Source organism: Cynocephalus volans, chromosome 6, assembly GCF_027409185.1.
Source record: "Cynocephalus volans isolate mCynVol1 chromosome 6, mCynVol1.pri, whole genome shotgun sequence".
NCBI lineage: Eukaryota > Metazoa > Chordata > Mammalia > Dermoptera > Cynocephalidae > Cynocephalus > Cynocephalus volans.
Window position 1 is genome coordinate 113,895,630 of NC_084465.1, and position 12,250 is coordinate 113,907,879.

Here is a 12,250-nt window from a genome sequence, read left to right on the forward strand (position 1 = left end):
ATAACGAAAGGCATTCTTTGCAACTGTGAAGGCGGCCTCTGATGTGCAACCGTTGCATAGGGTACATGTTAGGAGTGCAGGCTCTGGAGCCAGACTGGCTCCTTTTAGCACCTCAATTTCCTCTCTGGAAAATGAGCGCAATAACAGGTTCATTGGCTTGTACAGTACACAATGCAGTATGGTTGTGAGATAATACGTGTAAAAAGCACTTAGAGGAGCTATAGCTTGTGTTAGAAGTAGAAGAGCACATATATAAAATGAATTTTAAAATATGGAAATATAAAGGCCAAATGTCCCACTGGGCTCCTGAGGCTGCCCCGGTTGGCTTCTTTGGCCTCATCTCTCACCAGCTCTCCGTCCCCCCAACCCCCAGTGCTTGGCATTCAAGCCCCATCAATGGAGATCTGTTTCAATGCCTGCATCACCCAGGACACTCCCTGGGCTCCCTGCCTTTGCATGCTGCTCCTCTCATCTGCACTACCCTTCCCTCCACAATCCTGTCAGCTTAAGATACACACCCCCTTCACTAGAACCTAAGCAAGGTGCATCTTCTACTTCACTGCATTATCACTGCCCCCACCCCCACCCCCGCCCGCCCATGACCTCCAGGAGGGCTGGGAAGCCAGTGGCCTAGTTCCCACTGAATCCCCTGGGCCTAGCACAGGAATCGAGGCTCGATATACATCTGATCAATTCCAGCTCTCCCGGACACGAGGGCCTCTCAGGCTACTTGGCTAAGCTACGGTGAGGATAAAATGAGTAACATCTGCAAAGAATTCCCATAACAGGGTCTGGCATATGGGAGGCCCAATATAGTTTATGAAGAAAGCTGGTGCCAGACAGCAGAGAAAGTTCAGATGGCAGGGGTAGCTGTGAGGGACAGATGACCAAAACAATGCCTAGTAGATGACAGGTGCCCAGCAATGTTTAAGAAGGAACAGTCATTCTCAATGTTATTGGGAGGAATAATCACCCGCAGTTATTAAAACTGCAAGCTTTGGGACCCATCTCTAGAGATTCTGACTCTGATGGTCTTGTGCAGGGTCCAAGAAGTTGCATTTTTAAGAAATATCTCACAGGTGGTCTAAGGACCACTCTCTCAGAAACCAACTGATCGACTCACAGGTATTTATTAAGCAGCTACTATATGCCAGGTTAGGGTTAGTCTTCATTCTAGGGATAGAGGAGGGAACAAGAAAAGTCTGTGCCCTCACAGAGTTTACATTCTAGTGGGAGTAGAAAATATCGAGAATACAAATAAATGAGATAGCCAGTGACATAAGGCAGGGGGCAGAGAGGACACAGCACGAACTTGGGTGGCAGGAAGGGCCTCCCCTGAGGTCACTGTGGAATGACAGGAAGGAGCCAGCCCGCAGACACCTGGGGAAAGGCATCCAGATGAATCTTACTTTTATCCCAAGCTCCTCTCGACCCAGGCCCTGATCCAAGAATGTCTCAAAGGAAACCAAATCCAGATTAGTGATGTTCCCACCTTTATTATCGAGGCTTCCAGGGACAGGGAGGGTAAGGCAGAAGAAACTGCAATGGGGAAGGATCTAGACGGCCCCTTTCCTCCTGGGCATGGCACCCCCAGGCTTCTTCTGGCTGGGGGCAGAGGTCTGATTCCTCTGCTTTTTGGGAAACCTGGCCCCTACACCATCTCCCTCACTGAAGTGTCCCTAAAATCTCAGGCCATGCCAGACCCCAGGGCTGAGCCAGAGAGTGTGATAACCCCCAGTCCTCAGACTGGCTTCCTGGCATCCCCAGAGCACCATCTCCATGGGCAGGGACTCATGCACACCCTTCCTGATTTAAAGGCCAGGTCCTTGGGGATCACAGGGGTGGGCCTGGTCCTCAGGATTACAGAGAACGTGACACATCACCAAAGACAGGCTGACCCCCATCCCAGCAGTTGGACAATATATTAGGAAGACATGAGACTGGGACCTCCTAGGAGGGGGAGGGGAGCCGTGTGGCAGAGTGAGATTCCCAGGGCAGGTGGGCAGCTGGGCCCCAGAGGTTCCCGGGTCACTTCTTCCTGGCACGGTCTGCCGCATCCAGGGCAGCCATGTTGCGGGCGGCTGTGATCAGGTGGATGACACTGATGAGGGACTTGAGCAAGGCAATGGGGGCGGTGATCCAGAGGCCCATTCGGAAAAGCCCCACAGAGCCAACTGTGGGAAGGCAGCAGGGGGTCCAGAGGTCAGAGGACTTCACCTCCCCAGGCAGGCCAGAATCCCCTCCCAGCCTCCTGCCCAGCCCCTCGTCTCCTACCTGAAGGTCCCTCGGAGAAGTTGAACAGGTAGAGGAGGCAGTAGAAGAGCTCATTTCCAGCACACAGGGTGAACAGAGCAGGCTGCACGCACAGCACAGAGACTGTGTGAGAGGCAGGGTGGTGTACCGACCCCTACCCCCTGTGGGGGAGTGCAATCTTGGCACATTACTTCTCTTTTTAAAAGTCCTTTCAGAGGCTGCCCGTGCTCCCAGAAAAGAGTGCACACTTGGGCCCTGCAGACCTCTCTGGCTCCTCTCTCTCTCTCTCCCTCCCTCCTCCCTCCACTTAGCACCTCCTCCCTGGTTGCTGTGGGCTCATTCCCGTTCACAGCAGCCCTCCCCACCAATCCTGCTCCTCCTTCATGCCTCAGCTTACAAGGTCCCTCCTCCCATAAGACTGGGCTGGCCCTCCTCTGGCTGGGGCCCTTCCTGGGACCAGGGTTCCGCCCAGGACATCCTACAGCTCGATTAAGGGAGGGGCAGTAAATGCTCACCCTGGAGGTGTAATAGATCCGAAGCACTGGATTCCCGGACAGGTCAATCATCTTGTGACTCTCACTGCCTCGGACCACAGAACTTGGGGAGAACATGGGGGGAAATCCATGAGCTTTCATGACCCTAACATCCACCTGATCTTCCAAGGCCCTGTGTGGTAGCTACTGGGATTGCCCCTATGTGCAGATGAGGAACTGGGGGCAGTGGAGGACCAGCATAACACCCAAAGCCACACAACTACCTAGTCGGGCAGACTCAGAATTCAAATGCCATGTTCAAAAGCCGAACCCATTCCCCTTCTTAGGAACCATCACCCATTTGGAATTCTAGAACATCCAACTAGAAGGGTTTTAGGAATTGCTTAATCCAACTGTAAACATGACTGAAACTGATTCAGAGACGGGGTTTGCACCCAGGGTCTTTCAACAAAGCAGAGCTAAAGGAGGAGACCTCCCAAGAAGCCTGAAGCCATCCAGACACCCTTCATCTAGTGTCCCCCCCTTCCCATGATAGTATCTTCAATGGGCCAACACCCCCAGAACTGCAACAGACCTGTGGAGATGCAGCCAGTGACTGGCCACATCCAAGCTCATGCTGAGCTGGAAGAGAAGGGTGGCTCGAGGGTACAACAGGGCCAGGTTGACCAACAGACACATGGTGGAGCAGCGGTCCGTTAGCATGTCCAGCATGGCCCCAAACCGAGTTCCTGAAAAATGGGGAGTTAGGTGGGAAGGGGCTGTTAGAGGGTAACTGATCTACGACAGGTGCCCATATTTGCTGTATTGCTCTGCTGTAGAGTCTAAAGGAAGATTGGAAATGTCCACCACCCACTGCCTGGGGAGGAAAACAGGCTGCTATCAGTGGGCGTGAGGTCAAGGGACAAGAGTCAGCATGTCATGAGATGAGCAGGCATGAGAGTGTGATCAATGTGGGAGGGGGCTGGGAAAGCTATCTCTGCAACTCATCAAGCCCAGAGCCAAGACTCCAGGGCAAGACAAGGAGACCTGAAGTCTCAGGGGAAGTCTTAGAGGTGGGTCTGGAGAACAGATGAATTAGTCACCCCCCAGAAGCCATCCCTCCATCCCTCTCCAGCCTCCCTCTGAGCATGCCTTCTGGAATCCCTATTGCTGTGCCTGGCACACAGTAGGCTCCGAGTGAACACCTGTTGAATGGATTTTTATTCAGAGAGACTTTCAGCATCACCACTGCCAGGCCCAATCTTGCCCACACCCCTCATAAGCAGGGAATTCCCAAGAGCTAGCTTAAATCCCTCCTGCTACAAAACCAGACCGTTCTGTTCTGCTTTCTACAGAGATGGGAATGACAGCCCTCTGACTCTGAGATCCTGCTCATGCAGGGAAAGGGGGCAGAGGGTGGTTGGGCCCCAAGGCTGGCTGGAAGGGGATGTCTGTCACCTTGATTAAGGGCTCGAGCCGCCTGTCCATCGAGAGCGTCCAGAAGCCCGCTGAGCAGGTAGAAGGAAGAGGCCGTGAGGGGGCAGCAGGGCATGAAGTAGAAAGAAATGATGGCGAAGACAATCCGGGCATAACCTTGGAATGGGACGGGATGGGGGAGACAGGGCGGGGTCAGGGAGCCTGCGCAAGGCGCCTCGCCCTCCCGTTCGGCCCGGATCCGCGGGCAGCACTCACCGATGAGGTTAGGCACGAACAAGAAGATATTTTCGTCTGGCATCGCGGCGGACCCCTCGCCGCCCCGGGCACTCTCTGGAGGTGCCAGCGTCGTCCCAGCCCCACCGTGAGGCCTCACCCTCCGGCCTGGCACATCGGCCGCGCCACCTGCGCCCTGAACCCCGTCGCCCCGGCCCGGCCCCAGATGTTAAAGCTCGCCGCCGGCCGCAGCATGGGCCGGCCCAGATGTGCGCGGGGCACAAGGGCACAGCCCGCCCCGCCGATGAGCGGCCCCTCGCCTCCGCCCGGCCCGCAGGCTCCCGCCACCAGCAGCAGTCCCTACTGCTCCAGCTGTGCTGGGCTTCCGGGAACCTACTCTTGGACGACTGTCGCTGCAAAACTGGAGGAAGGAGAAAAAGGCTCGGCAAGTGGCTGCGGCCCCTTTAGGACCGGCCGCTTCCTTTCCTTTTGCCTCCCTCCGCCCCTTTCCATGGGCTCGTACCAAGGTGCAGAGGGAGGGGAGGGGACAGAGAACCATCGACGCCGGGCAAAGGAAGGCACTGAAAACAAAGGGCAAAAGAGAAGGCGGCCTAGATGGGTGTCCCTACTTTCCTTTTAACAGAGGGTACGACTTCCTGGAGGCGAAGTTAAGGCGACAAGATTTCGCCCTCCCGAGTCTTTGCATCCCCGGGAGACGGGGTTATTTAGTACAGTCCACATCCTCCTTCTCCGCCCTAAGTCTCTGGCGTCCTTTGCAATCGCTGGCTCCGGACTGCGCAGAGGCCGCTAGAGCGGCTGAAGGGCGGCCTGGGGCGGGGCTGCTTCTCGCCTGCTCCTAGTGGCGGGAGGATCAGGTCCCGGGCTCACCCGACGTCATCCCCCCAATCTTCTCTGGCGCTGGGATCACCGCCACCAAGGAGAGACCTGGTGGTATATGGATAGGAGGCCAGAGGAGCGAACGGAGCATGCTAGGAAAATGCCCCCGTCTTTGGTTCGAGAACCCCTAATCTCCTAGCAACGGGCTGCGGAACTTCCGCAGACACCAAGGTTTTAAAACAACGGGTAGCAGCGCCGCCCCGGCTCCCCCTCCTTCCAACCTTACCCACCCCCACCCCCCGTCCCCCGCGACCTGTAGTAGGGTTCCCTTAGACCTCCCCATCTCCCCTCCGCTGAGTAGCCCAAGATTTCAACTCATCTGCCAGGTCCGGAGCGGCAAGTCGGCTGCCTTGGCTTAGGAGGGAGGAAGGAGGGGGAGGCCCTCTGGGTGAAATGGGGGAGGAGGTTGTGTGGGAGTCCCCCCCCAAGGATGTAAAACTACAATTTTTTCTTTCCAGAGAGAGAACTGAGGCAGCGGGATATTTCATCTAAAGGCCTTGTTTAAATGTGGAGGGCCGGCCCGTGGCTCACTTGGGAGAGTGTGGTGCTGATAACACCAAGGCCACGGGTTCAGATCCTATATAGGGATGGCCGGTTAACTCACTTCAGAGAGCGTGGTGCTGACAACACCAAGTCAAGGGTTAAGATCCCCTTACCGGTCATCTTTTAAAAAAATAATAAATAAATAAATAAATCTGGGCCCAGGGAATGGAAGTGGGATGGGTTCTGGGGGAGTGGGCTGGCTTCTCGGCCTAACACAGGCTTTGACTGTCCCCAGGGGGATGGCATCCACTCCTACCAAGAATGAGGAGACAAAGAGCAACAGGCAGTCTCAAGGTGCATCCTCCTTGAGTGGAGGGCGGGTGAGTACTGGAGGTGTGCTATGGAGGAGACAGTGTAATGAAGAGCTCCTGGGTAGTGGAAACCCAGTCCCAGGTCTGAGCTGCAAGCCCTGAGACTCTAGGCTCAACCCTCAGCCCTTAGTCCCAGACCCATAGCTCTCAGCACTAGGCCCTGAGACCCCCAGAACCTCCCTCCTCCCCCAGTCTAGGGCCTTCCAGCCAAATCTCTAGGCCCAATCCTCCAGTACCAGACTCCCTAGATCCAAAGTCCCCAGCCTAGGAGCTCGCAGCCCCAGGACTCCCACATGGGAGCTTCCAGTCTGAGCCCCTCTGACTTTTCCTTTCCCAGAAGGTTTCATTATCCCGTTCTGAGGAATTCCTGACCCGGATCAGCACAGAACTCACAGATGAGGCTTTGTTAATGGCTCGCTGCTACATGAACCATGTGCCCATCAAGGAAAAGCAGACACGAGACCGAGGGACTCAGATATCCAAACACGGTAACCCTCAGGACCACTGTGTCTGGAGATGCTCCTACTTGCCTAGTTCCAGTCCTTCCCCGCTTAACAATCATAGCTGACCTCTCCAGGGATCTGTGCCCATCTCCCCCATCTCACAGCCACCCTAGGACCCATGCAGTGCCCCCCACCTGCTTACCCTATACCCACTCCCCACTGCTGGCCAAGAATCCCCAGCCCCTTCTGCCCTAACCATATCTCTTTCTGGCCTTTGGGACAGTCATTTCTCTGACTGGGGTTTCTATTTCCAGTGTTCTTTACCAAGACCCGAGGCACAGACACCCGGTGAGTGAATCTTTCAGGGAGATGCCCTTTGTCTTGGGAGAAAGATGAGGAGCTTGTAGGGGAGAGAACGAGGGCTTGACAACATCCCTCGCAGGGTAGGGGGATTTTTGAAGCATGCTGTTCTATTTTATTCTGCCCTGATCCTCCAATTCAGAGATCTCAGTCCTCTCCCTTCTCTTCTGTCATATCTAGCTCCGACAGAAACCATACCCGCACAAAGGCACACCTCCTGCTGTGCCCTCGTGAAAAGGTATGTACAGGGTCCGTGGATGACAAGGCCATTTGTATTTACCAAACATTTAGAGTTTGCACTATATGCCAGTCCCTGTTTTAGGAATTGGGGACAGAGAAATGAATGATACAGTCTCAGCCCTTGAGGAGTTCACAGTTTTGTGTGAGGACAGACAAGTAAATGGCTAATTACAATATAGTATGGATAAGTGCCCATTCATTCAGCCAGCTACCAAAAAAAAAAAAAAGAAAAGAAATTATTCCAAAGAGACTAAGCTAGAGATGATTAGGTCTTAAGCTGTCATGGCATCATGGCAATAGAGATGGGACGAGGGGCATATATAAGAAATAAAGACCCAGGAAGGTGACTAGTTTGGTAATTGACTAGAAATGAAAAGTGGGTGAAAAAAAAAGAATTAGACAACTGCCAGGTTTCCGACTTGGGCAACCTAAGTCTGATCAGGGCATGTTTCTGCTTAGAACTCTACAATCGCTTCCTGTTTCCAAAGTCCTTCAATGGCTTACAGGACCTGCGAGATCTCTCCCCCGCCCCCACCCCATTGTCTCTCTGACCTCACTGCCTGTAATTGCTCTACTGTTTCCTCACTCTCAGTCATAGCAGTCTTCTCATTCTTCCTGGAACCTGGAAGCCATGCCCTGCCTTTGGACACATTGGGTTTGAGGTGCTCATGGGAATTTCAGATGGAAATACCCTGTAGACATTTGGAAATATGGGTTCAACACTCACTGGACAGTTGGTTAGAGCACGGTGTTATAACACCAAGGTCAGGGGTTTGGATCAGATCCCATCCTGGCCAACCACAAAACAAAAAGAAGAACAACTCACTGGAGAGGTCTGAGCTAATGGTGAGATCTGATCTGGAGGGCATCAGGAGGGAGTCGACAGTTGAAGAGTGGGTGTGTGGTTGCCCCAGTGCGGAGCAGTGGCAGGGGGTTGTGTAGTGTGAGAAAGAAGAGGATTGAGCCCTGGAAAACCTCTCCATGTCAGCAGAGAAGGAGCTGACGACAAGCATTCATGGTATCCGCTACGTGCCGGATCCACCAAGCCACCGGGACAGTCATTTCTCTGACTTGGGCCACTACTTGAAGCATTCATCACCAAGACCTGAGACAAGATACAGCTGAGAATAAGGCACTAGTCCCCAAGGAGCTGACTTTCTGGTGCCTTTTGGACACTTGATCTCTCCCAATTGGGCTTTGGTGTTAAGAGCAGCTTGAAGTAACAGAAAACCCCTGGGCCTTGATAGCTTATCTGCTGTTAACTCGGTAGAGAGCATTGTGCGAGCTCTTCCCTTTATCCCGTCCTCTGTGAGGGCCCTGTCTGTCCAGCCAGTGGTTTCCCCTCCTTCCCAAAGGCACTTGACTGGGCATTTTATCGTGAGCTAACACCTTCCCCTCATCCACCTGCCAGCCCCCCCATGTCCAAGGAGACTTTTCCTTCCTCACCCTCAAGAAAGAACAGGGAACGGGGCGCGCAGGCGCGCGGGGGCATCGGGCCGCGCAGGCGCGTCGGCGTTGGTGGAGAAGACCTTCGGCGGCGCCGGGGCGGAGCGGACGCGGGCCCTGCGACTGGAGGATGAACAGTGGAAGAACTATGGGTGAATAAATACCAAACGGTTATTTTTATTCCTTTATCCCCATTTTTCTTTATAAGCTATGTGTAACACACCGACTTACTGTGACCTAGGAAAGGCTGCCAAGGATGTCTTCAACAAAGGATATGGGTTTGGCTTGGTCAAAATAGATCTGAGAACCAAGTCTTGTAGTGGAGTGGAATTTTCTACGTCTGGTCATGCTTACACTGATACAGGAAAAGCATCAGGCAACCTAGAAACCAAATATAAGATCTGTAACTATGGACTTACCTTCACCCCAAAATAGAACACAGACAATACTCTTGGGACAGAAATCTCTTGGGAGAATAAGTTGGCTGAAGGGTTGAAACTGACTCTTGATACCATATTTGTACCGAATACAGGAAAGAAGAGTGGGAAATTGAAGGCCTCCTATAGAAGGGATTGTTTCAGTCTTGGCAGTAACGTTGATATAGATTTTGCAGGACCAACCATCTATGGTTGGGCTGTGTTGGCCTTTGAAGGTTGGCTTGCAGGATATCAGATGAGTTTTGACACGGCCAAATCCAAACAGTCACAGAATAATTTTGCCCTGGGTTACAAGGCTGCAGACTTCCAGCTGCACACTCATGTGAATGATGGCACTGAATTTGGAGGTTCTATCTACCAGAAGGTGAATGAGAAGATTGAAACATCAATAAACCTTGCTTGGACAGCTGGCAGTAACAACACCCGTTTTGGCATTGCTGCTAAATACAAGCTGGACTGTAGAACTCTATCTGCTAAAGTAAATAATGCCAGCCTGATTGGACTGGGTTATACTCAGACCCTTCGACCAGGAGTCAAACTGACCTTATGAGCTTTAATTGATGGAAAGAACTTCAATGCAGGAGGCCACAAAGTTGGGTTGGGATTTGAACTGGAAGCTTAATGTGGTTTTGAGTAAAGCATCAGGTTTGTCCCTGGAAGTGAAGAGAAATGAAACCACTGTTTTAGCCTTAAAATTCTTCTGTGAAATTTCAAAAGTGTGAACTTTTTATTCTTCCAAAGAATTGTAATCCTCCCCACACTGAAGTCTAGAGATTGCAAGTCCATCCTAAGGGAGGTACTTGAAGGCTGCCTGGAAGTTGTCATGTTTGTGCCACATTTCAGTTCAGTTCTGCAGTGTTAATTTAAATGTGTTCCTCAGCAACAATGTAGTGTCATGTTAAAGGAAACAACCCGACCCTCCAGTTGTACATCACGTCCTGCATGTCCCACACCTTTTTCATGACCTTTTAATATATTGGTCTCTGTGCAAAAAAAAAAAAAAAAAAAGAAAGAACAGGGAAGCCTACAGATCTTTGAATTGTGGGGCATTGTAGCTAGTCAAAAATGTTGGGTGGTGGGCCGACCCCGTGGCTCACTCGGGTGAGTGCAGTGCTGGGAGCGCAGCAGCGCTCCCGCCACGGGTTCAGGTCCTATATAGGGATGGCCAGTGCACTCACTGGCTGAGTGCGGTGTGGGCGACACCATGCCAAGGGTTGCAATCCCCTTACCGGTCACAAAAAGGAAAAAAAAAAATGTTGGGTGGGACAATAGGTAAGTGGATGGGGTGGTAGGTAAGTGGGTGAATAGATAAATGGGTAGATAAATTCATTGAGCATTTATTTATTAAGCACTTACTATGTGCCAGCACTGCTCTAGGGGCAAGAGTATAGCAGAGAGCAAAATAGAGTCCTTGCTCTCAAGTTTAAATGGGGGGTAAGTGATTAGGTAAAAGACAGATGAGCAGGGGGAGGATGGGTGAAGGATAGATGAATGAGCAGAGGGATGGATGAGTGGAAAGATGGGTGGGGAGTGATGGGTAGATGTGTGGATGGATGGATAGGAGAATGTGGGTGGGTGTCAGAGGGATAGATGGATGAATGGATAGTTGGGGAATGGTGGATAGGTAAATGGGTGGGTGTTGGATAGGGGTTGGATGGTAGGTGAAGGATGGAAGGATAAAGACATGAGCTTTGGGTCCAAAGAGTCAAAAGGCTCTTCTTCTCTTCCAGGGAGCTCTTCCTAACAGCTTGACATCTGCAGGATGAGCCCAACCCTCTTTGGTTCTGCTCCTGGCCTCTCACACCCTCCCTATTTTGTCCCTCTAGAGCATGCCTCAAAATTCCTCTTTTGCAACTCGTTAAACACTTCAGTTTGGGGGGGACCCCTGGTCATGAGCAATATCACCCCTGAAGCCTCCGAAGTGATCTGGAACCATCACACGACTCTCCACCCTCCGCTGGCAAGGACATCACCAAGAATAAAAGGCTTTAATAAAGGGACAGGAATCCGCTCCTCCCCCCAACTCAGGCAGTGCTCTGGTGTGGCTTCTCTGGGTGGAGCTGCTAGAGGAGGGGCTTTTTTTTCCGGCCAGATGTGGATGCTGGGTGTGGGCAGATTATTGGAATGGTTTTAATTCAGGCAGTTATCTATCCACCTGTGGGCAGAGTGTAAGCTCATGGCTCCAAACCCATTCTCCTAGCCAAACTTTAGCACCTTAAGGTTTGGGCCTGTGACACTTCGGAGAGCCCACTCTTGTTCCTCAGGAGCCATCTCTGCGACCACTGTAGACCCTGAGTGATGGCCTGTCCCCTCGAAGGCAGTGCAATAGGCTTTGTGGAGTTTGTATTTAATGTTCTTTTTTTTTTTTTTTTGTGGTGGCTGATCAAACCCCTGGACCTTGGTGTTATCAGTACCGCACTCTACCCAATTAAGCTAACCGGCCAGCTCTGAAGTTTGCATTTAAATCCCAGCTTGATCACGTATTGGAGTCTCCTGAGGAATTCACATCTCTGAGCCTCAGTTTTCTTATCTGAAAAATGGGAATAATAAATTGTCCCTGTCTCACAGGGTCCTTGTGAGGGTTAAAAAACAATGAATACAAAGTATTTAGCACAGTGTCTGGCAGGAAATAAATGCTGAAAAACTTAAGCTATTAACAAGATCAGTTTGCTTCATGTTCTCCAAATATTAAACCTCCTTTTGAGTATTTCAGCATCCTTTTGAGTATCCTAAAAATCTTTAATTGTATTTAAATATAAAACTTTAATTAAGTAAAACTCAGTTAATTTGTAGAAAGTCTCTTCAGACAGACTATAAACTCCTTATGATGTTCAAAAGTAGATAAAGCAGAAAAGGATACACACAAGGACACAAAACAAGCTTGTACTTGGTAGACATGTAATAGCAAATATACTTAAAATGTCAAAAAGGGGGGGAAAGAATGGTGTACTTTAATGGATAGAAAATTCTCAAAAGGGCGTTGGATTTTAGGTAAACTGGTCATGGAGCAAATTGAAAGCTATTTGCCTCCTGCCAGACAGTGAGGGCGGAGGGGTGGCTACTGTCAGCTGTCTCCCAGCTAGAAGAGCCTAGCAACATCCAGGCCTGGTAGAGAGGCCTCTGCAGTCCAGAGGGGGGCTTGTCCCAGCCAGTACCCCTCTGAGGCTGAGCCTAAAGCCAGGCCTTTTGACCCCAGG

General features: G+C 51.5%; 2 protein-coding genes and 1 pseudogene across 7 annotated transcripts; 2 read left to right on the forward strand and 1 right to left on the reverse strand.

Moving 5' to 3' along the window:
* Window positions 1-1,476: 1,476 nt before the first annotated feature.
* CDIPT (CDP-diacylglycerol--inositol 3-phosphatidyltransferase) lies at window positions 1,477-4,870 on the reverse strand. Its single transcript, XM_063099773.1, has 6 exons — window positions 4,419-4,870; window positions 4,185-4,319; window positions 3,322-3,475; window positions 2,769-2,850; window positions 2,275-2,356; window positions 1,477-2,174 (listed from the first exon to the last, which is right to left on the reverse strand). The coding sequence occupies exons 1-6, from the start codon at window positions 4,459-4,461 to the stop codon at window positions 2,029-2,031; spliced, it is 642 nt and encodes a 213-aa protein (XP_062955843.1). The 5' UTR covers window positions 4,462-4,870; the 3' UTR covers window positions 1,477-2,028.
* Window positions 4,871-5,147: 277 nt separating this feature from the next.
* Window positions 5,148-11,629, forward strand: LOC134380699 (putative protein T-ENOL). Of its 6 annotated transcripts, none has more exons than XM_063100801.1 (6): window positions 5,148-5,459; window positions 6,052-6,136; window positions 6,465-6,615; window positions 6,885-6,918; window positions 7,111-7,168; window positions 10,784-11,629. In XM_063100801.1, the coding sequence occupies exons 2-6, from the start codon at window positions 6,056-6,058 to the stop codon at window positions 10,817-10,819; spliced, it is 360 nt and encodes a 119-aa protein (XP_062956871.1). In that variant the 5' UTR covers window positions 5,148-5,459; window positions 6,052-6,055; the 3' UTR covers window positions 10,820-11,629. The 6 variants fall into 6 exon arrangements, with proteins under 6 accessions (XP_062956871.1, XP_062956870.1, XP_062956868.1 ...); XM_063100800.1 differs by having other exon boundaries at window positions 5,148-5,444; XM_063100798.1 differs by having other exon boundaries at window positions 5,148-5,388.
* LOC134380055 (voltage-dependent anion-selective channel protein 3-like) lies at window positions 8,699-10,037 on the forward strand (annotated as a pseudogene).
* Window positions 11,630-12,250: the final 621 nt, after the last annotated feature.